Source organism: Tauraco erythrolophus, chromosome 5 (assembly GCF_009769465.1).
Source record: "Tauraco erythrolophus isolate bTauEry1 chromosome 5, bTauEry1.pri, whole genome shotgun sequence".
Classification (NCBI taxonomy): domain Eukaryota; kingdom Metazoa; phylum Chordata; class Aves; order Musophagiformes; family Musophagidae; genus Tauraco; species Tauraco erythrolophus.
Genome location: NC_141469.1, coordinates 33,187,510 through 33,212,459, shown reverse-complemented (window position 1 = coordinate 33,212,459; position 24,950 = coordinate 33,187,510). Strand labels below are relative to the sequence as shown.

Sequence of the window (24,950 nt, the reverse complement as noted above, 5' to 3'; positions counted from 1 at the left end):
CCAGTTGGTAACCAGCTCATTTTAAGATCCTAAGCTCTTAATGTTCACTCCACATCCTAAAGTGCCTGATATGTTGCTGATACTAGATGAATAATGTTGCAACTTCTGTTGTGATATTCCTAATGATTAATGAGCTGACCACAACACAGAGGAGATGGAACTGTAATATGTGCTTTCCATTAGCCCCACTGGGATTGCTTTGCATAGCCTTTGATTGTGTCCTGAGATTGTGATCAGCGTAGCCGATATTTCTTGGGAGCCATCCTTAACACTCCCACTTTCCCTTCTGTTATGGTGGTCCTCATGGTTGCTGTTCTGAAATGCATCTGTGTGGCAGCTTGAAAGAGGATCTTCAAGAGAAAGTAAACATGAATTCTAGAGGAAGTTGTGAATGCTTACTGTGAAAAGTACTATACTGTCCTGGGAAGTATGTACGTTCATGTATATATGTATTCCATCGACGTGCATTCACGCAATTCGGTTGCACACACAAGCTGATTCTCTAGCTCTTGTTCATTTTCAGTGATTCATTAATGATTAGATTCACTAATGACCGACGTTTGTGAGGAGTGATTTTGGGTGTACCTTCCAGGGGAAATGTACAAGATTAAACCGCTTTCTGGAAGGCATTTTATTTTACTCTTCGCTTGGAATTACCCTGGTTTGATTCTTTAGTGATTACAGTATGAGAGGAAAGGGACTGTATTTCACTCTTGCAGCTTTGCCACTCTTGAATTGTCAGGTCTTTCATACTATCCAAGATAAAAATCATAACCTTTGGCAGTCCACTTCGTGTATTTTATGAATGCTGTCTGAGAAGCAACATCTCATTTACAGTTGAGACCAGGAGCAGAGTAATTTCTTTATCAGCCAAGCATATCTAATAACACATAAATAATGTAAATTGTAAAACCAAGAAAAATAGATGAGTTAGTTACTCAATCTGAAAAATGTTGAGGGTGTGACTGCAGTGCTGTGAAGCTCAATGAATACTGCCTGAGATTGGCAGTACTGCCACAAGAATATTTATTTTCAAAACTCATGTAGGCATGCACGTTTCTGTGATGGTATCAGCGGGAGTTTGGTGCTACCCTGTGCCCAGCAGCCTTGTCTCCAGTTTAGTTAAGAACCTTCATCTAGGTGTAGGCATTACATGTTCTTAATGGAAATTAATTGACCTTAATGGGGATGGCCTGTAAGTTTAAATTGAGTTGTGTCATTAAGGTTTTTGCTGGAGTGAGTCCAGCACTCTTTAGGATTGAATCCCCGTAGCCAAATCCTCTGTGTCCAGTGGGAGTCCAGTCTATTGGAGGTGACTGGAGAGAGGTGTAGGTGCTTCCTGGGCATGCTTGGTCTCTCAGTGCATGGCTGCTGTGTGCTTAGATGAAGTTTCTGTATTTTGATTTCTTACTCAGCCCAAAGGAGGTTTCCCTTCAAGGTCACTTCAGAGTGCTCAGGAATATGAAGTGTCTTGATTTCTGACCATATGCAGAATTACAGAATTAAAAAACGATGTGTCTCATCCCACTTACTGCAGAAATCTCCTGTGGCAAGTCAGATGCTGTGAGTCTGGATATTATTTCATGAGGGACATTTTGACTTTTTTTGTTTTGTATTTTAATACTAGAGAAATGGGAAGGAAAATAAAAGCTAGAATTAAAATTAACATCAGTTGCTGAAGCTGAAAGAGACAGCACCATTGTAATATGTTAGAAGATTGCCTTGTTTTAGAGAAAGTGCTGATTAAGATCAAATTTATCTTGAGTTTACATTTTGATTGCACCTAAACTGAGGGGAGAGGGTTTATATTTCAGACACAGTGCAAATGATGCATGTTAATATCCTGTGTTTATTGCCACTTGAAATTACAGCATAGCTTTGAATTGCTGCCAAATCTACAGTTAAGACTCCCTAGTAATCACTATGATTATTCCAAGTCTTCATGGTAATAGTGGGAAGAAGTAGTATGATACACAAGCTACTGTAGCCTGAGCTGTCAGAGTCTTTTTATCCTTTGGGGCTCACATTGTGATTCCACCCAGCAGAGAGAATGGTTAGACATCACATTGGCCAATGAATCCTGAGAGATTAAATAAATGGATTTAATTATGTTATTTTCAGATTTATTTGGCTTTTATATTACTTCCTGCCTCACTAACTTTTCCTGAAATGAGGAAGAGCATAGCTTTTCTTTATTTTCGGAATGCTTTAATTCATATGTTGGCATGGTGCAGTATTTTTCGTTTTTATTAAATTTTTTTTTTGCTTTCCTCCCTGTTGATCTATAACATATCCTATATTTACTCATTTTCTTTACAATCCATGGGATAGTTTGTCTCCTTGAAATATTCCTTTACCTCTGCTTAACCATTGGAAGTTGTGGATTTACATCTGATCTGAATGTATACACATGTGTTATTGTGGTTTATTTAGCTGATGGGAGATAAAGTGAGGTCAGGGATACATAGCATAACATAAAGTTACAATTTACTAGAAAAATATAAGCAGAGTCTCAGAGGAGGGAGAAATGCTCTGTAAAAAGTTGTTTAAAAGAAGCTTCTTAAGTGACATTTATACGTAATTAAAATCTGTTCTGGTTTTTGGATAGAAAATTATTCAACCAAGTAGTTGTTTATTTTGAGTTAAAACCCTCAGCAATCAGTTAGTCAGCTCTCCAGATAGTATGTCCCAATTGTATCCCTTCATCAGTTGCTAGCAGGAAGGTTTTGCTATTTGTAACACTTACAAAGTAAATAAAACTTGTTATGGAAAGCATTTAATGTGGGTACGGTACGATACTTACTTTGGAATATTTTCCTCAATAAGTAGCTTTAGCCAGCAGGCAAGTCTGAGAACCAAGTGTGTTAGCTGTGGGAAGCAAATCTGTATGCCTGACACGTAATGATTAGTTTAAACTGTTGAAATACAAATCAGAACACTGAGTGAAATTCAAAACATATTTGATTAAATGAGTTATGATGTGTGTGTGAATAAAAGCATAGTTAGAGACTCTGCCGTATATGCTTAGATGTCTACAATCTTTAGGCTATTTTTATTCTGATAGATTTAACTCTGAAAGATACATAATATTTTTGAAGGATAACATTAACAAATATCACAGTGTGTTTGTATTTCATTATAGCTAGCGTTTTTCTAATGACTTCAGTTTCTAGAAGGATGTTCTCTGCAAGCTGCTCTTGGGTCCTCATTATGAAACTTAGAGATGCCTGAACTCAAGGCTCATTAACAGTGAAAACCACTCCCAAATTTATAAAGCTCATTCTTATATTATTTTGAAGCCAGTAGTTTGGTATTTTTGGAAGTGTAGGATTTATTAGGCCAGAAAGCAAGACAATGGGATTGTAGTCCAGAGATTATCGTTCAGTACAAGGGCAGTTTATGCCTTCTCTGAATTATATGCCATACTGATTTGTTGTCTTAGTTGTATTCATTTTTAAAAATACTAACAGGAAAGAATGAAGATAATGGTATTTACAGGAAGCGTTATTTAGACTAGAACCCAAATATATTAGATCCCGTGTCCAAAGATATTAAGCTTTCTAGATGGAATTACTGCCGTACTGCATCTAGTGATACAGCATAAAGGACTTGTACACACTGCAAGCTAAGCTCAGGACCAGCCTTGTGCATGTATTAAAATGCAAGGACATGCCTGGACACAAGCTTCGGCAGGAATTGTGGAGCTCACGCTGCAGCCTTGCTTGTGGAGTTTGCTCTATCGCAGGAGCAGGTCCTTCTTTCTGTGATCTGGTCAGGAGCCAGCAGGAATGACTACTATATAGTTCACTCAGCATGCAGATAGTTCGAATTCATTTATTTCCAAGAAAAACTAGATATTTTGAGCCTGAGTTACAGATGGTAGTGTGGCAAGGAAAGTAGAAATCTCTGTGCTGGGCATAAACGCTTCTTCACTCCGCCTTGCGATGATGCAAGCAAAGGGGAGGGCAGCCCATGACAGCACGTTCAGTTTTAGGTTGGTGCCGTGCCCTCTGCAGAAAACTTGCCATATGAAATGAGTGCGTTACAACAATCTTTGAATGCTGTATCAAGGCCACCAGCAGCATGCTTGGAGTGTATATAATAATAAATTAAACAGGTACTGTTTGAAGAGTTTACCAAGAGACAGGAAGCTGTTGGATACAGTGGGAATAAGAGATGGCATTTGTGAAGGTGTCATTTATAGAGGCTTTCCAATAAAAATGATACAATTTCCTACTCTAGGCTAAAGTATATCATGAGAAAAATGCAAGATCATAGCAAGGTTTTGGGCTAGTATCTCGTCTTACTGACCTGGTCACACAGATAAAAGAAGTAGATTTGGCTTAATATATGCTTTAGTGTGGGATTTCAGCGGTGGACCATGGACCTTAAAATAGGTGCAAGTCTCTCTTGGTCAGCAATGCATTTCAGTATGTGCCCCGTCTTAGGTATATGGAAGCTATGCAGAAATTAGTGCGACTGTGTGCGTGCTTCAAGTACGAGTGCGTATGCTTAAATAACCTGTCAAATTGGAGCATCTACAAGTGTTGTATTTATAGTTTTTGCCCCAAGATCAGTTGCAGAAAAGCTCCGTCCAGCTGTCATCTGTGTAATTCATTAGAAATTTCAAATTTTTAACTTCAACTTTACTCTAAAAAAGTGACTACATAAAAACTGTACTGTTCTGTCTAATACATTTCCTACTCTGTATTCACGTTATTGTCATTGTTTTTGCATAACTCATTGCCATTTATCTCTGTATGCAATTTACATTCACCGTATCACAGTGATCAGTATTCTGTGGTGTCTTCTGCCTCATTTTCTGAATATTCTAAATACATTTTGAATTCAGAATTATTTTTTTTTTATGGTTTTTGAAGTGTGAGCCAAATAGAGCCCAGCTGGGTTTTGAAAATCCATGTTTTGTTTGTAGACTATCAGTTGATAAAGGCATTTTTTTGAAGGCAAGCTGGGCCTATTTGATCTGGGAAGACAATAAAAGTGGATCTTCATGTTGGCATTTTTAGAGCCACACTATAACATGCTGGCCAACTGCAGAAGGTAAAAAAGTGCAATTCTGCTTAAGTTATGTGGGGAGAATTTCTTTGTTGCTGAAAGCCCGACGCAAAGTTTACACAAGGAGACAGCTCAAGCTATTGCTGTTCTTGAGCCGAGGTATTATTTGTATCTGAGAAGGAAATGCAAAGAATTGATTGGCATATTTTTCTGCATCAAATTGAATTGTCTTTTTATCCAAAATGTATCAGCAGGAGTAGAATGGTGAAGCAATGGGGAGATGTTATAAACCAGCTCTTCCTCCTAGGTCGTTCTTCTGATATAACTATAGCAGAGATTATTTTTACATTTAGTATTTACAAAGGCAGCCTCGCTAGATAAAGTGATATATTTATGTGAACATGTTAAAATGAGTCATTACTAGTATTAATTCTCTTTTGGTTAGTCTGGAGATTTTCTCATCTAGCCACATGAACCTTGCACAAGGACGAAAATCTCAGGCAGTAATTTTGAGTACAGATGAGAAACATGATCCGTTTGGTGTGATTTGCAGGAGAAGTTACAGAACTTGACATTCTCAGATTTGGTCAGGGAAGATTAATAGGATCTTGCAGTCCTTATCTATTAGATACTTTTGAGTTTCTTATTCACAGAATTTTGACAAGTAAGGTATGTTCAAAATCTGACATTTACACAGGACAAATAAGGCCCTGTTGTCTATTACAGAGAAAACAGTCTTCTGAATATATGTTGTTGGTTTTGTCTTTTAGATAATTCTTGTAAGTTCTTCACATAATGACCGTGACCAAAGCCTTTTCATAAGCACGGATGAAGGAGCCACTTTCCAGAAACAACCCATTACTTTCTTTGTGGAAACTCTTCTTTTTCACCCTAAAGAAGAAGATAAAGTGCTTGCTTACACCAAAGAAGGCAAGGTAAAGCCTGAGGATTCTGCATTTGTTTGAAATTTAGAAATTACTTTGTTAAGGAGATTTAAAACCGTTCTGATATGCTGATTAGTGTTGGGTTTTATGAAATACTGGTTTCCCAGAAGGGAATTGCATTCTGGTTTTGAGGTTTATTTAAATATTTATTGTCTTTGTGTCCAAATGTTTGATTTTATGGTAATTTCAATCTTGACATTTTCAGTTGATATGAATATTGGTAATATTTAACCTCCTGCATAATATAGTGAAATAATACCTCTGAAACGTGCTCCTCCCTAGAAAGTGACCATAAACAATTGCTCTGTAATTTATAATGTAGTAGAAAGTTAATGAAACTGAAATAGTGCCTCCAAAGGCCATTCATGAGATATAAAATAAAGTAATATAAAATAAATTACACAGTTGTACAGCAGAAGAGGATTTGGGAATTGGTGAATCTGTAGAAATGTAGAATAATTCTCTGTCTTATGATTTATTTATATCACTTTCAGACTCAGGAGTTGCATCAGATTTGTAAATTTTGACCATCTTTCAGGTTTCTTCTGGTTAAATTATAAAGTCATTCTTCTGGATGGATTAGGCTAAGCACCGATGAGTGCATGCACAGTGTCTAAGTGTGTAGTTCATCTTTTTTTCACAGTGCTAAAACTGCAGCTGTAAAGTCACTGTGAGTCTGGTCCTTGTAGTGGTCTTGATTCACCTCCATCGTCACTCCTGTTCTAAACTGAAATTAATAAACTCTAGTCCATTTTAATCCTTGTCAGACTTCCCAGATGGTGTATATTTAGGTGGTGAGATTAGTCAGAGGATGTTGCTCATGCTGCAGCCAAATGCTGCACTGATTTCAGTGATGTTATTTCAAGTCATCCTTTGGGATATTTTCTGGGATATATAAGTTATTAGCTGATCCCAAAACAATTCATGTTTACAGGCATTTGCAAATAAGGATAGAACTAGAATAAAAAACATAGCGAACCAAACTCAGCCATAAATTACATTAAATATTTTACTTAGCAGCTTCAATTTGAAATCCTAACACAATTACAAATATGCGTTATGTAAACAAAATACTTCAAGAAAGGCTGAAGTCATGAAAAACCTCTGTTATGAAAACCTCTTTTTTCAGTTTGACTTTTGTTTCTGACGATAGATATAATCCTGAATTCTGTATAGTTACAGAATGGCAGAAAATTTAAGTATAAGAGTCCAAAGAAGTATATTGAAGAAGTTGGCCAGCCCACAGCTGGATAGAAATATTTGCCAGGAGAGAGAAGGAGTCAGAATCACAAAGTGAAGCGTTTGCATTGTGTTTTGATGAATTATGCATGATAGGGAAATTTTTCAGGCATTTTATACTCGGATAAACTTCCAAAAAGGAGTGATGCTATTATTTGCCACGCTTAAATGTGACTAGACAAAAAAAACCTACAAAATACGCAGTAAAGAATAGCTCTGCAGGAGAAGCAGGAAGGATTAGGAAATCTGATGGATTTTTCTCAGGCTTTCGATATGACATTAAAAGGAGTCAACCATAAAGACTTACTGGACAAGTCCTACATCTTTGGCTGAGATATGTAGGAATGAAGGATGCCTTTGCCTATAAATGGGTCAGTAACCTGCTTACATTTTGTATAAGATCTGAAATATTTGGCCTAGAAGGGAGAAGAAGATGAACTGATGTTGGCAAAGGGGGAGCTGAAAATCAAAATTGCAACTTGACATGAGAAAAGGTCACTGTGCTAAAATCAGTGATCTGGAGAGATAGTGTTCATCTGAATTTGGCCTAGGGAGATGGTATACTCTAGATTTTTGAGTTAAATAATTTTACCTTCGCTGAAAGTAAGTAGTATCAGCATGTAACACAATCTAAAACTCAGGAGAAGCCGTTACCTCCTGTTACTCAAATGGTTTCTTACAAAGGCACTTTCGAGAATACAAGGAATACAGGATCACGTCCTTCATAAATAGCAATCAGCAAGGCTTCTCTGTCTACTGGAGCATCACGGCCTTTCTCACAACTTCTGATTTGATTTAGGGCTTATTTTATATTGCAAAATATGCGTTGTTCTTTCATTCAGAACCCTAGATTTTGTTTAAATAAAGCTCTAGCCTCTAGCTGACACTATAAATGAATGCAAATCCAGTGAATGTGGTTGAATTAATCCATTTACTGCCTCAAATCTATACTCTCTTTTTCTGGCTACCTCAGTTATAATGAATAACAATCAGCTATTCACTGAGTCTATTTATTTTAAGTCTTTGTTTGGCAGCTGAAAGGATGAAAAAATGGCAAAATCTGGGAAAAACATATTCAATTTTTTAAAAAAAGTGATTCCACAGATTTATTACATAGGTGGTAATAAACAGTTATAAGATCTACTGGATGTGTTTGCTGAAGCCAGAGATATTAGCTGCCCACTAATATAACTGTTTTCCCCTCATATCTAATCTCATTTAGTAGTTTTATCATATGTACCTGTTAAAAACTAAAATACATATGGGTCATTTTTTTAATTAAAGGAAATTTAACGTGTGCACAAGTTAGTTACACATTATTTTTTATTTGTTTCAACTACTGCTTTGGTTAAAAATTCCTCTCAGTTTGAATACGCCTTCTTAGTCCTACTTCACTCTATCGTACAGTAAGATTGCAAGGGCTTTCCCCTACACTAAGCCAAACTGTTCATTCATAAGCTCCCAGACTTCAGTCTTGAGCGTGTATGAGGGGAGGTGGTTTGGATTTGGTGGGATTTGGTTTGGTTTGGTCTTTTTTGGCCCCTGCTGCACAGGCAGCACTGTTCTAATGATGGGAATCTTCCCTCGTTTTCTTCTGAAATTCATTCATCACAAAACTGCATCCCGTTCTTCATTTGCCAGTGTTGTCCCAGTGTTCTTGGCTTTCTTTTCAGCTTGGACACCAGGGTTAGGGCAGCGCATTAAATGATCATCTCTTCCAGGTTTATAGCAGACTGCTGAGGCAGGTAACTAGCTGAGCAAGGTTCACCCTTTCAGAAAGATGGTCAAACCAATGGTTACCTTTTCTGTGATGCCCGTGGTGACAAATGTTTGAAGACGTAAGAAGCTTAGGCTCTCCATCCACAGTCTAGCCCGCTCAAAGCCGCATCCCTCCCTCCCAGGAGGCTGCTCTAAGCCATATGCTGTAAAATACACTGGTTGCAGCAAACCCTAACCCATATAATAAGACTAAGATCAGAAAGTTAGCAGGTAAATCAGGAGCCTGGCTCTGCAGCCCTGTCATTAACATATTTAGCACTGAAGGTGGAGACTTTTTGATCCCTGATCATTTCTGTCTCTACATTGTCTGGGTGAATGCTAAGGTAAGCAATTTGAGTCTTGATTGTAGTCTTACCTGACCTGTGGTCTACCTGCTTTAATTGAGTATGCAGTGGAAAAAGCCCAATCACTGTGAAGTGCAGAGTAACTGGGAAATACTGTTTTGTCTCTAATTCAAATTTTAGTAAATTTATCTATAGAGTTTATACTGAGATAAGTTACGTCAGCCTTTATCTTTCTATATTAATATTGCTGGTTTTCTGTAGTAAAACATAATACATAATTGTAGAGGGGTTTTTATTATTCATCATTGAACCTGTCATTTTAAAACAAAAACATTCCTCACTAGTCCTCATAAGGTGCTTTTGCCCAGCACAATCGACAGATGAGCTGGTGACTTACTCCTACATCAAAGAATAACAGTTTTACTTCCCTTTTTTTTTTTCCTTATTAGAGATATTAAGAGAAAACCCATCACATGTAAATTGGATCAAATAAGAAATGCATGAGACAGCAGGGGGCTTTAAATCTGTCTTTTTAGAAGTCTGATAGATATTTCCTATTTTAACTTGAGGAAACACATTATGAAGGCAAACACTGAAGGAGGGAGATTTTTTAATAGCTATTTTATATCCTACTTTATTCTGGGCGAAAACAGCTTTCATCTCCACTCTTGATATCCATCCATATCATTAGCATTTAGGTTTTTTACCAGGGGTGAACTGTTGAGAGGGCAGGTGGAGCTGTAGTCCTCCTCCTCCTCCAGGCCATCTTCTGCCTCTCTGCTGAGTAACCATTTCTCACAGGTCACAAATAGTATCCATGAAGCAAGCCCATGAGTGCATCTCTCCTCATCAAATCTCTTAAGCACTTCTCTAAAATCTCTTGGTCCTATTTTACCGGAGTTTTATATCCATTTATGTCCTGGCTTAAGTATTTTCGATGGCATTAAGTCTTAAAGCATAAAGGGAACATTTGTGCTTGTTTGGTCGATAAATGAGAAGAAGGAGAAGAAAAGTGTCCTTTTATCATCCTTCATCTGCAACTATGCTGAGGTAAAAAAGAATCTGACCCAAAATGAACTGTAAATTATTTTCATAGTACATAAGAAGACATTGTCACCGAGTTTTGTTCATTATAGGCTAAATTTTATAATATTACTCTGAAAAACATTGTAGAGAGTTCCTGGTAATTATTTTTTTTTTAACTGTTGTGCAGTCTCATTTTGATAGTGACATAGGACCTTTCTTTTGAACATGGACAACATCAACAGTTTCCTATCATGTAATTTTTCTTTTTTCTTTTCTTTTGTAGGTTTATGTATCCATTGACCTGGGGAAAAAATGGATCCTTCTGCAGGAACGAGTTTCAAAAGATCATATTTTTTGGTAAGAAGTCTGTTATTTTCCAAATAAAAAATGAAGAGCAAAAGTATTTCATTCTAATGAAGAAAGATGTTTCCAGAGGTACTGATGGGGACAGTATGAACCTTGCTGTCTTTTGAAGACTGAGTATGGCAGTGTTGCTGTATCCACTATTGCAAATTCATACTCATGCCAGTGATCATCCCGAGTGTCAGCATGTATAAGGGTTATAGGTCCAGATCTATGAAGCTCAAGATTTAAAGAGAGCTGTAATGTTCAATGAAATTGCTCTTTGTTTTACTGGTGAAATTGATCTTTAGAAAGGAGAGGAGTCTTTTTGCAGAGAAAAATCTATAACATTTTTTTAAGAGACGTTGGATCAGACTTATTAACTGGAGTCATATATAAACTTGCACTGTTAAGGAAACTGGTGAAAAATATTATTTTATCGAGTACACGTATATCAAATGATTTAATTTTCAGCTCAAATATTTTGCAGTCTCTCCAAAAGTTTAAGAAATTATTTCAGCAGGTTGACAAAATGTTTGAAGAATAAGTCAATGCCTGTTTTTTACACAAATGGAATAATTTGAAAAGTGTATAACTTCTCTTACACCAAGGCTTCTTTTAAACTTTTGATAGTGTTTTTAATTGATTTTGCATTTAAAAATGGACAATTTGTACACTCAACATTTATCTGATTTCTATTGAAAAAGCCAGAGAATTCCACCTTTCACATTTTACTTCAGTGTGTAAGTATGGACTGTGCATAGCTGTGTCATTACCAATAACTGGTATTTTTTGTTACAGGATTAGTTATAACATGGTTGACACTTTCATTCCCTAAATGACTTTTGATTTTAGTTCGAGAAGGACTCTAATCTGTGTTAATTCCGTAAAGATAATTATTCATGTGTCTGTGGAGAAATATCTGGCGTTCAGCAATATTTTGTGGTTTGCTAGTGGTGTTGCCAGTATTGAAATGGATTCACCTGATCTTGGTTATAAGATTTGTGATGTGTTTGGCATTCATGCTGTGATCCTCCTTGTTCTTCAGGTAGTTGCTTTTCTCTTGAGTTGAAATAGATACTCATCCTGGCCATACTCAGGGAAAAACAAAACAAACAAAACCCCAACCTGCCTAAACTGCTGGTGTAAAGGCTATAAAGCCTGCAGAGCTGTTATGGTACCTACAGATACATTGACTGGCCCAAAATTTAACTTGGTGAGTCCAAAGGTGTGTTGGCATGTGTGCTGCTGCTGAACCTGGCCAGGGGGAAGGTTGTGACCCAGGGCAGGGACACATGGGCAGGTTGAACTCTGTTTGGAAGAGCTAGGAGCACAAGACCTAACCTATCCTGCTGCCCTGTTGGTGTAATTATCCCTGGCCGTATCAACGGAGCTTTCGCACACTTCCAAGTGCCTCTTTTTCAATCTGCAATCTACTTACTGTCCATACTTTTAGAAAACTAACCTGCAGTTGGTTTTTAGAAACACCCATCTTATTTACTCCAGTTTGTCTCAGCCTTTTCTGCTGGAATACTTGAGTCACTGTCTACTTACGTGCTCCTGCAAAATATAGCCTTATTGAAGAAATTATTTCTATGCAGCAGCTGGACTTTCGTAGGCAATACACTTTACAGATCTCTTAACTACTACGTGAAAGGGTATAATCATTTGGAAGTAACACAGTGGGTCAGAAATGTTCCGTCTGCTTTATAACTGATTTTTCCTGAGCAAGATTATACAGGGTGTAAATCAAGAGGGCATGTGGCTCTTTGTCGTTAATCAAAGAGATTTTTCAAATTGATTAGGTCTGAAAACCATCAAAGTCACTAACAAGTAAGAAAGAACAGTGAAGGCTCTTTTGCAGACTTGTTTAATGATTTTTTTCTTTTCTGATTCTAGGTATATTTAGCACACTTAAATTATGAAAAACATAGCATACCTCTGAAATATGTGTCAGTTTTGCTCTGAATCAAACGATCTCTCAGTGGTTTTTGTATGTAAGAATTAAAGCCAGTAAGTGCATGTTTAATACTAAGTTTGGGTTTCGCTGTGTTTCAGGATCCTTATGTTGCCTTATATCATTCAGACACAATCAGGGAAGTGTCCTGGAGCTTCTATAGGAATAACTCCCATGCAGAACTTCAAAGTCGTGGTTGTTCATAAATGTCACATTCCTTTCAGATAAGAATAATGAATTCTAAGAGTCTGTACATTTGTAGCCATTAGAAATATTTTCTAGGTTTTTGTTTTCACTTTTTCTGTGTATAGACCATTCTGATTTCTGTCAAGAACTGTATCAGTTGGCAAGGATTTGGGAGCAGAAGTTTAGTGCCTCATCAGTACCAAACGATCCTTCTCTTAAACTTCCATAGAAATACAGATATATAAATATATTTTACTTGTAATAACACATGGGACATTGCAGTATAAAAGGAATCTCCTGTGAGTGGAGAGTTGGATGTGATGACCTCCCAACAGGAGTTCCTCTGTCACTATAGGAATCTTTCCACTATATGGCCTTTGTCATCAGAGTTATCTGAGTGCTAGATAGAAACAAGTATTTGTGTAGTTTTCGACAGATGTAAGAATATGGGCTTTGTCATACCTTGGCTATTAGGACATTAAGTCTGGTATTATTTTTGTTGCAATATATAACATCTGATGTGTTAAATATAGGTGAAATGAATGCAAATTAATTGTACCTCTCTCTATAACTGAGGGCAGGCATCTTGCTGATACTGACTGGCTGTGCCAAGAACATTTCGTTGGACAGATCTTTAGCAGATGTTTCTTCTTTGATTTCAGTCGAGCTTTGCTGCTGAGATTGATAATATAGCCTAGGATTTTTGTTTCAGCCTGGTAACTACAATATTATCAATCATAATATTTTCCTGTGCTTTGTAAAAACAGGTTTTTTGTATGACTCTAGCAGCAGCCAGATTTTCATGCATTTCCTGAAGAAGCTTTTTTTTTCTTTTTTTACTCAATGAAAATCTAAATGCAATTAATTTAATGGAATGTCTTATGTATTTATATTAAGGGAAGGTCAGTAGGGACTGAGTATTTTAATCTATTTTTGTTCAAATCTTATACTGTAGGTTTATAAGCAATACATTAAAATCATCTTCTAGGCTTTATTTGCTTTTCAAGTGTTCTGGACCATCCCCTAAGTATCTTTGCAGATTTAATGTGTGGAATTTGGTCTTTCATGATAGTGAAACTAATGGAAAGATTATTAGTATCTGTGGAAAGCGTATACTACCATCTCTGTTTTAGGAATACAGAATATTTTCTTCCCATCTGTGCTACAGTGTGGCAGTTTCTTACCCCCTCCCAGCCGTTTTCCCGATTTGTTTCATTTATTCTTTTTGATAAGGAAAGTTGACGAATCCTTCATAGCAATTTGTCTTCTCTTAGCACCTTAGGAGGCAAAACGGGTTTCCTAGAGAGATGGCCGATGCCCTATGCCTTGTCACTGTTTAAGAGGCATTTGGACAATGCTCTTAATATCATGTTTTAACTTTTGCTCAGCCCTGAAGTGGTCAGGCAGTTGGACTAGATGATCATTGTAGGTTCCTTCCAACTGAAAATATTCTATTCTATTCTAAAAATCAAAGAGTTATAAGGCTGCAGATAGATGTAAAGATGGTTGCATTCTAGAAATTTCTTTATTTTTCTTTGATTGTTCTCATTTAAGTTGAAATGAAAAAATCAAAATATAGAAAAACAACCTGTTCAGAAAAATATGGAAATACTGAAAATAAATTCTCATTGTTCATTAAAAAGCTCTTTCTTATTTTTTCAAAGCAAAATCACAAATTTCAAATTAAAAATTAACTTAATAAAATGAAATACTATGTCACATTGTAATTCAAAACAAAAAAAATCATTGTGTGTCAACATTTAGAAAATAAATATTTTATTTCTGTATAAATACTTGCTAGGAAGATTCAAATACACTAAGAAACTTTGATTACCATGGCTAGTTATACTGCTGCATATAAACTGCAGCTGGCCATGCAGTATTGCCCCTATCTGGTGATTTCTGTTTAAGCGATGTTGCAGTACCCAACCTTTATAAGTGTTTTTTCCAGTTCTTGGTGTATTTGTAGGAGGGGATTCCAAGAGATTGCTTTAGAAATAGAATTATATGACCTATCCCAGCCAAACATTAAACACCCACACATCACATGGTAGTAATTGGTTTTATATATCAAGCCCATTTTAAAAAAAGAATGTATTATGTGGTAGTCATTGACAAGAAGAGAGTAGTGCAGTTTGGGATTCGTCTGGCTCTGCCGCTATTCTTCTCAGTCCCTAAGGCTTATGCACCAGTTAAGTTCCTTTTTATTTCTCAAAATAGAGTTCAGCAATACATGAGCAAAAAATAGATTGTGAATCAGCTGTCTACACCAGCACAAATATACCCCAGGACACTAAGTCATGCATGAATCGGTAATTACCAGAGAATTAGGCCCAGCATATTTTCTTCATGACTGTGTCTAGAGCCTTAGAATTGCTTTACTCTCAGCTCACTAGGACATGTGGATCCTATGCTGTGGGTATCTGTTAGTCTTATTTTTAGCTATAGGTTCTCCATTTTCATGAGAGGTAAGAACATAAAAATAAAAAAACGACGAATTTATTTGGGTAGAGCAGTTGTTCTCAGGGGACCGAAGTTCTGTACTCATCATGAAATCCCACACAAGTACTCAATCACAGCTGTACCCATTAATGTCAAGTGTGGCAGGTTCCTGGCTGTTCAAGTGTCAGGTGAAAGAGGCGAATTCAGAGCTGTTATGCCCTGAAGGAGAGAGAAATGCAAAGAGAGAGTTCACTGAGCCTTTAACATCAAATTTTGTGTGGAAAATTCTTGCGTGGGAAGCCAAGAATCCATGTGGGCAGTCGTTCTTACTTTTGACTTCATTACTTGGGCTGCTATTTATTTCTATTTCTATCTGTGTGGTGATGTGTGTGACTGTATTGGGGTTATGTGGTAAGGTTTGGTAGCAGGGGTGTTCAGGGCTTCTGTGAGCAGAGACTAGGAGCTGCCCCCATGGTGGACAGTCACTTCCAGCCAGCTCCCAGACAGACACACCGCTGGCCAGAGCTGAGCCCATGAGTGGCACTGGTGATTCCTCTGTGATAACGTATTTAAGAAAGGGTAAAAAAGCTGTACAACAGCATCTGTGAGAAAGGAGTGAGAAAAACGTGAGAGAAATAGCCCCATGAACAGCAATATAGGTGAAGGAGCAGCAGTAGGAGCCAGAGCAGAGATTCTCTTGCAGCCCATGGAAAAGACCATGGTGAGGCAGGTTGTCACACTTCAGCCCATGGAGGACCACGGTGGAGCAGAGATCCACCTGCAGCCCGTGGAGGACCCCACACTGGAGCATGTGACGTGCCCTGAAGGAAGCTATGACTCTGTGGAGAGCCTGTGCAGGAGCAGGCTCCTGGCAGGACCTGTGGTCTTGTGGAGAGGAGCCCACAGTGGAGCAGGTTTTCTGACAGGACATGTGGCCCTGGGGGGGACCCATGCTGGAGCAGTCTATTCCTGAAGGACTGGACCCCATGGAAAGGACCCATGCTGGAGCAGTTTGTGGAGGACTGCAGCCCGTGGGAAGGACCCACGTTTGAGAAGTTCATGAAGGACTGTCTCCTGTGAGAGAGACCCCGCGGTGGAGCAGGGTAAGAGCATGAGGAGGAAGGAGCGACAGAGACAATACGTGATGAACTGATTGCAACCCCCATTCTCCATCCACCTGCACCGCTTGAAGGGAGAGGTAGAAGAGTCAAGGAGTGAAGCTGAATCTCAGGAGAAAAACTTTTCTTAGTTTTGGGTTTTGTTTCTCACTATCCTGCTCTGTTATTAATTGGCTATAAATTAAATTAATCTTCCCCAAGTCAAGTCTATTTTGTCTGTAATTGGTGAATGTGGAGAAACCTTTTGGCTGCTGCAGCATCCTGTGAAAGTTCTTTCCCTATGCAGGCTAACTAAGAAACACCTGTAGCTCGTTACACTGGGAAAGTTACCTTGAAACAGGTGCTGTAGCATTCAGCCAATCACTCTGGGAGATGGATGGTCAAGTGACCAATAGCCTTGACCCATCTAGTAAACCATGTGACTCCTGACTATTTAAGGCAGGGCGTTTACTCCCAAGGGTGAGGCATTTCCTCCTGAGCCTTGGAGGAGTGTGGGCCTTCCTTAGAGTAGAGCCTAAAGCCTTCGCAATAGAACATTGGTCTGCTTGGAGCTGCCTGAAGCCTTCCAGCTGCGACATCTGGTGACCCCGACGTGATCCAGCCACAACTAAGATCTGAAGGTACGTGCTTCCGTACACGGGGCTCCAAGGGACGAACTGCAAATTAGAATGATGGGACAAAGCTCCACAAAAGAAAGCATGATGTTTTCCATCCTCAAACCTGCAATGACAGTCGCAGGGGCTAAAATAAGTGATGAAGCTCTCTGTGAGCTGCTAGATTGGGCGGCAGAGCATGAATGCTTGACCGACCTCAACACCCCCTTTAGCTCAGAAGTGTGGAAGCAGCTAGGGGATAAGCTAATCTATGAAACAGTATTTGGACGAAAGAACCTGATTGGTCTGCTACGTATTTGGGGAACTGTATATGATGTAATGCAGAAATGGACGGTAGAAAGAAAGGAAAAAGTATTGCCAGATTCTGATGAATCTGCAAGTGAAGTTTCTGAAGGGGACGATGAGTTATCTGAAAGGGGACTGACCACGGGTAGTGCACCAGTTGTGCCCCCGCTGTCCTCAGATATGGAGAAAGTTGTGGGGACTGCACAGAAGCTTTACCCCTCCCTGCGAGATTATGTCCAACCCAAGTGTCCTCCTCGTGATTTTTTGCGGGAATGCTCCTCCGGACAAGACAAAGCATCAGAGCGTCCCCCACCCTTCGCCCCAACAGCCTCCCCTTCTTCTGCATCTCAACCGGCTACTTCAGCCATTACAGCAGAACGTGTTCTTCCTACTGCTCCGCCATTGGCCCCTCAACCAGACCAGGCACCACAAGGACAGTTCCCGGGCATGGCACCCTGGTTTACCGCAACTTCATGTCCTGCGGCATCACCCATAGCGCCCGGCTATCTGCCACGGGCACAAATGGAGCAACCCCGAACAACGCATTTCATAATACAGCAGGTTATGGCAGGTTTGCAAGGAATGTCGCAACAACTAACGGCATTGATGGAAATGTTGCGGCAGGTTACTGCTGCCGAATCTGTACCGGGACAACCTGGGCTGGCCGTGCCAACCGGCCCAGCAACGACCCCGGAAGTGGCGCCAAGTATGCCACTGACAACAGCAGTGGCACCTTCACAGACAGTGGTGCCAACACAAGTTTCCGCAACCCAGACTGCATCTCCATGGACTGTTCCACAACCGGCCACAGCCTCCGCCTTTACACGACCCGTTGGCCCAGCGTCTGCATCCTGTCAGAAGCCATTGGACACACCCCTGCCTGATAATGTTTCATCACTGCAGGAAGCCGTGGCGACAGTCAGACAACAACAAACATGGCCAGCCCACAACCGTCCCTGGACGCTTCCCGAATGCAAGGTGACTGTGCGTCCAAAAATTCAAAACGGTTCTGGGAAGAAGTCAAGAGGCGGGCTCTGGAGGCTGGCGACTGGGATCTAATAGAAAAAGTTGGGTTGCCTGAAAAGGGGTCTGAGCAGATTGTTCAGGGAAGTAATGAACGAACAGAGGATCTTATCCAAGCCTTCCCAGTACAAAAGGCGCTTCCTAACTCAGGTCAAATTGACAAACACGAAACCATCGCCTGGAAGGTCGTCCAAGACCTGCAAACCAAGGTAGCACAATACGGGTTAGACTCTCCTCAGGTCATGCAGATCATCAGGATATTAAATACTGACCTACTCTCCCCATTCGACATTAAACATCTAGGTCAGGTATTATTTCAACCAGTACAATATATGGTCTTCGAGGCCAATTGGAGAAGAATGGCTGAGAGAGCTGCAGCCGGAAATATGCAATTACCCCCAACTGACCCCAGATACGGAGCTCCAGCAGATGCTCTACTGGGAGCCAATGCTTTCGCTGACCCCGATTTTCAAGCTACATGGCACTCCCAAGTTCTTGAGCAAGCCCAAAAGATCGGCGTGGGAGCTCTATTAAAGGGCATAGATATGGCTACTCCAAAAACACGGTACGTGAAGATTTATCAGGGGCAGAAAGAACACTTTTTATCTTTTGTAGAGAAAGTTGCTGCAGCCCTTGAAAAACAGGTCAAAGATGAAAACCTGAGACAACTACTATGTAAGCAGCTGGCAAAAGACAATGCCAATGAAGAATGTAGAAAAATCATAAATTCCATGCCAGGGGAGCCTACACTAACAGAAATGATCGAAGCATGCTCTAAGCTAGAATCTGAAAGCTATAAGTCTGCTCTAGCCACAATTCTACGGCCTATTCAACCCAAAAATGCTGACCCGGAACTGAAAAGACAACCTAAGAGGGACAATAGACAAAGACAGACGAGACAAAGAAGAAACAAGGATAACAGGAGACCTGCTCGCCGCATAAGATGCGATAAGCCAGGCCATTCTGCGAGATATTGTGAATCGTTATACCATGCCAATGGCCGACCCCTGACACGTTCAGGAAACTTCCCCAGGAGCGCAATGGGGATGTGCGCTCAGACAGAAATGTTTCCCCAGAGCATGATACCAACCCAGGCTTACTCAGCCAGCTTTCAGCCAGCACAAAGGGATCAGCCGGGGTGGATGTATGCACCGCAACAACAGTCGTCTTAGAATCTTGTCGGGTCTATAAGGTTCCCTTGGATGCATTTGGGCCTCTAGGACATGGGCTAAGTGCATTATTGGTGGGAAGATCTAGTACCATCATTCAAGGGATCTTTGTTCACCCAGGAGTTATCGACGCTGACTTCACAGGACAAATTTGTGCGATGATTTCCACGCCCACCCCCCCCGTCACAATACCGGAAAAGACTCGGATCGCTCAACTTGTACCCTTCAAATCAAGTGTCCCTAAGGCAAAACGACAGAGTCGTGAAGGTGGTGGCTTTGGTTCCACAGGACTTCCGCAAGTTTACTGGACTGCGGATATCTCCAGCCAAAAGCCACAGATGACTTGCACCTTAATATTGCCAGATGCCCAGCCGTCCAGGATTCAGCTCCGAGGTTTGATTGACACAGGGGCTGATGTGACAATCGTCTCCTTCTCCGCATGGCCTCCTACATGGCCTTTAGCCCCTGCGGGGTCAGCCATTGCAGGGCTGGGAGGAACCACACAGAGTTATCGAAGCGAACGACCTGTGGTGGTAAAGAACGCAGAGGGTCAAACAGCTACAATTCGGCCCTATGTCACTACAGCTCCACTCAACCTCTGGGGGCGGGATGTCTTGGCGGCCTGGGGAGTACGTATCGGGACAAATTTTTGATGGGGGCCACTGTACTGAAGGGCGCACAATATCCTACGTTGCCTTTGCGATGGTTAGCAAACAAACCCATCTGGCAACCCCAGTGGCCCCTACCAAAAGAAAAATTAGTCGCCCTTCATCAACTAGTTAAGGAACAATTACAACAGGGACACCTTGAACCTTCTACCAGTCCCTGGAATACGCCTGTCTTCGTAATTAAGAAGAAATCAGGAAAATGGAGATTGCTACAAGATCTCCGAAAAAATCAATGCAGTAATGGAAAGCATGGGGGCATTGCAGCCTGGTATGCCCTCACCCACCATGATTCCAGCAGGGTGGGAAATCTTGATCATTGATTTGAAGGACTGTTTTTTCACGATCCCCTTACATCCTAATGACAAACCAAAATTTGCCTTTACTGTACCTGCGGTTAACAACGCTGAACCTGCAAAGAGATATCAATGGAAGGTCCTACCTCAGGGCATGAAGAACAGCCCGACTATCTGTCAATGGTACGTTGCTCAAGCTTTGTCCGGAATCCGTAAGCAGTTCCCTGAAGCATACTGCTACCATTACATGGATGATATCCTGGTAGCAGCATCCACCCAGGACGAGCTGCTGAAGATACAGCCTCGGCTACTTGCTGCTCTGCATTCTTATGGATTGCAAGTGGCTCTGGAGAAAGTTCAACAGCATCCTCCTTGGAGATATTTAGGAGTCAAAATTTTGGACCAAACTATACAACACCAAGAGGTGCAATTCTCGAGTTCTATTAAGACCTTGAATGACGCTCAGAGACTGTTGGGCGTCATCAATTGGTTACGTCCCTATCTAGGGCTAACCACGGCACAACTTGCGCCGCTCTTTAATATTTTAAAGGGGGACCCTGAGTTGAATTCACCTCGAAAATTGACTCCTGAAGCGCGACGGGCACTAGAGGAGGTTCAACAGGCCATTTCTGCTCGTCAGGTTTACCGAATAGATCCCTCCATTGATATTACCTTTTTTATTACCACTCCAGATTCTCATCCAACAGGTATCATTGGCCAATGGAACAAACAGTGGTCTGACCCCTTGCATATTCTGGAATGGGTCTTTTTGCCGCACCAACCAAAAAAGACAGCATCTACGTTATTTGAATTAATTGCTTGTCTGATAATCAAATGCCGTCAGCGCTGTCTACAATTGGTGGCAGCAGATCCTGCAATAATTGTTCTGCCAGTACAGCAGGAATACTTTGAGTGGAGCCTTACTAACAGTGCTCCTCTCCAAAGCGCGCTGGAAAATTTCTCAGGACAAATTGCATACCATCTGCCTAGCCATAAATTGCTGCAATTGGCAAGATCGACAAGCTTTACCTTGCGGCCAAAAAATAGCCGAGTGCCAGTACAAGGACCCACCGTCTTCACTGATGGGTCTGGGAAAGCTATTGTTACCTGGAAGGAGGAATCTGAGTGGCAGGTGCTGGAAGGCCATGAGTCAGGCTCAGCCCAGTTGGTTGAACTAAGGGCTGTTGCCATGGCCTTTCAACGGTTCTCGCAGGTACCTTTGAATTTGGTCACCGTTTCTGCTTATGTGGCTGATATAACACAACGCTTAGATTGTTCACTTCTGAAAGAACTGAATAATGCGGCTCTGTTTTCTCTGTTAAAAACCTTATGGTGTGCAATTCAAGATCGAGTTCACCCATATTACATCCTGCATATCCATAGTCATACTAATTTGCCAGGCTTTATAACGGAAGGCAACGCCAGGGCTGACATGCTAGCTAACCCCGCATGGGTAGCACCTCAGCCCGATAAAATCGCACAAGCCAAGGCATCGCATAATTTCTTCCATCAAAGTGCACATACCCTGCAGAAGCAGTTCCACTTAACGCCCACTGAGGCTCGGGACATTGTCAGCGCTTGCGCTGACTGCCACGGACTTGCGGCACCTCTGCCATCGGGGGTAAACCCCAGAGGCCTAAAGGCCCTGCAGCTTTGGCAGACGGATGTAACGCATGTTCCTGAATTTGGCAGGTTTAAGTATGTGCACGTGTCTATTGACACTTTCTCCTCAGCTATGTGGGCAACTGCTCATACTGGGGAGAAAAGTCGCGATGCCATTGCCCATTGGAAACTCGCTTTTGCGGTCTTGGGCGTGCCTTTTTCTATAAAAACTGATAATGGCCCGGCCTACGTCTCACAGAAGACGCGGCAGTTTTTACAACTATGGGGTGTAAATCATACTTTGGGTATCCCACATTCTCCTACTGGCCAAGCCATTGTTGAACGCGCTCATGGCACCTTGAAGCGTGTTTTAGAAAAACAAAAAGGGGGAATGCATGGAGAAACCCCACAGAGTCGCCTAGAAAAAGCGTTATACACAATTAACCATCTTAGGGTGCCATCAAATTCAAATAATCCCATTATTTTGAATCACTTTCTTTCATTGCAGTCTTCAGGCGAGACGCACCTGCCCCGAGCAAAAGTCTGGATACGGGACCTACTCACTAAGACGTGGGAAGGCCCATATGAGCTTATTGCTTGGGGTCGTGAGTATGCTTGCGTTTCCACAGATACTGGGATACGATGGCTACCCGCAAGATGCGTCCGCCCTGACCTGCAACATCAGAAACAGAACAGGCAACGTCCGAACGATGGCCAGAACGGAGATCATTCATCAAATGACCCTTCTAATGGAAATAATGACATCGGCCATCAACCTGTTCCTTCCACGAGTAGAGACTAAATTTCAAGTCTCCGTCGGAGTCAGAATGTTAGAATTAATAACTAAATGTATGACTGGTTTGCTAGATGTATCTCCCATGGTATTGCTGAAAAATCTCCCTGCTTGATTTAAACTAATCTTAAAACAAAAAGGGGGAATTGTGGAGAAACCTTTTGGCTGCTGCAGCATCCTGTGAAAGTTCTTTGCCTATGCAGGCTAACAAAGAAACACCTGTAGCTCGTTACACTGGGAAAGTTACCTTGAAACAGGTGCTGTAGCATTCAGCCAATCACTCTGGGAGATGGATGGTCAAGTGACCAATAGCCTTGACCCATCTAGCAAACCATGTGACTCCTGACTATTTAAGGCAGGGCGTTTACTCCTAAGGGTGAGGCATTTCCTCCTGAGCCTTGGAGGAGTGTGGGTCTTCCTTAGAGTAGAGCCTAAAGCCTTCGCAATAGAACATTGGTCTGCTTGGAGCTGCCTGAAGCCTTCCAGCTGCGACAGGTGAATAATCTCCCTGTCCTTATCTCAACCCACTAGATTTTAATCTTATTTTCTCCTCCTGTCCTGTTAAGAAGAGGGAATGATAGAGTGGCTTGCTGGGCATCTGGTGGCCAGTTAAGGTCAACCCATGGCAATGACAAACCACTCCAGCTCTGCCACTTGGGTAACAGTGGCAGGAAACATGTTTTTTGTTAAAAAGCATTTAAGCATAGGGAGTGAATAAGTAGCAGCACACGTTGGCTATGGAGAGCATTGACTGAATCATTGAAGGTGCATCTTTCAAAGCGAATGTGAAGGTGGCAAGGCCTGAAACACAAATCAGTCATAATCAAACGTATTTTTAGCTTGTATGAATCAAATCGTAGCTTTGTCTCCTTGAGTAACCCGGTTGCCAAGAGTCAATACCATTTCAAACTACTCAGGCAAAATGTTTGCACGCTTTTGACTTGCTTTCTAAGCAAGGCAGTGCCCTTAAGACGATTGCTAGAAATCAATCAGTGTAAACTGGGGACTTGTTACCTTTTGGATGAATTTCATATTCAGAGATTGAGAGGGTCAGGTTGAGGAGACCAGTAAGTTTTCAGATGGCCTTTGATTGGAGGCTCCTGCACATCAGCGAGCAGGTTTGTTTTGATTTGGTTTTGGTTTTAGATGTCCTGTTGGAAAATGTCTTTTCATTAATATGCACCCAAGTGAAGTGCATCAAATATTTGACAATGAAGGGATTCGTTGAAAGTAGAGAAGATATACATCCATAGCAGACTCTGCTTGTTTAGTGTTTGCAGACAACTGCTCCCTTACGATATGAGCCCGAACTACTGGAAACAAAGAATTGTTTCTGGCTTGAAGTAAAATACAAATCATAATTATCATGTAAGGGGTTGGTGCTTCGGATTCACATTTTGAGATGCGTAGTGTTACATGTCAGTGGTAATTTTCGTTCATGTGTATTGTGTAAGTATCGAATGTCAGGTGAGTATTGGTATTTTCCTAATACTGCATGCAACTAGAGTAAGAAAATACTGAGGTAGTTTGTGAAGGAGAGGGGTAGCTGAATAAATGAAAAATTATTATTAAAATAATACTAATGGTCTCATAATTTGAATTCTTGACCAAAAATTCTAAGTTCTTAGAATTTTAGCATGGTTATTTAAAAGTATAAAATGCCTAATGGTTGTATCGTGGAGAATACGTTTATACACAGACCAAGGCAGATGCAGGGGGCTTGTTAGTCCTCTCCATTGCACCATTTTCATGCTGATGTTATGCTGTGAAGGTCAGTGGAATTACCTAATGAGGCACTAATGCAGAGATGTGAAGAATTAGGTCATACAACAGCTAATCTTTCAGGCGAACTTCCCTAAAATCTAAAAAAATCATATGCATAAGAAAGGGCTCTAGTATCCTTCAGGAGACCAGATTCAGGCCTGAATAGAAACAAAGGTGCCCTGGTTTCACTCAGCTTCTCATCATGTCTTGTTAGATGCAGCTTTACAACATAAATGAAGTTAGACATGCACAAAGGCTGCGTTGGGGCTGAGGTGATTTCACCTCTGCACCACCAAAAGGGGATATCTTGATCATTGGTGCTCAACTGCCAGCATGATCTAAGAAACAGAAAACTAATCCCTTCAAAAAGTTCTAAAATTACATTCTGCAGGACTAATTTTCCCAA

The 24,950-nt window shown here is 40.8% G+C and overlaps 1 protein-coding gene across 1 annotated transcript in view; it reads left to right on the top strand.

Moving 5' to 3' along the window:
- Positions 1–24,950, top strand: part of SORCS2 (sortilin related VPS10 domain containing receptor 2) — a 591,182-nt gene that overhangs the window by 467,027 nt on the left and 99,205 nt on the right. The window contains exons 4-5 of the mRNA XM_086611291.1: positions 5,787–5,951; positions 10,572–10,645. Coding sequence (XP_086467417.1) covers positions 5,787–5,951; positions 10,572–10,645 — 239 coding nt within the window. The remainder of the gene's footprint in view (positions 1–5,786; positions 5,952–10,571; positions 10,646–24,950) is intronic.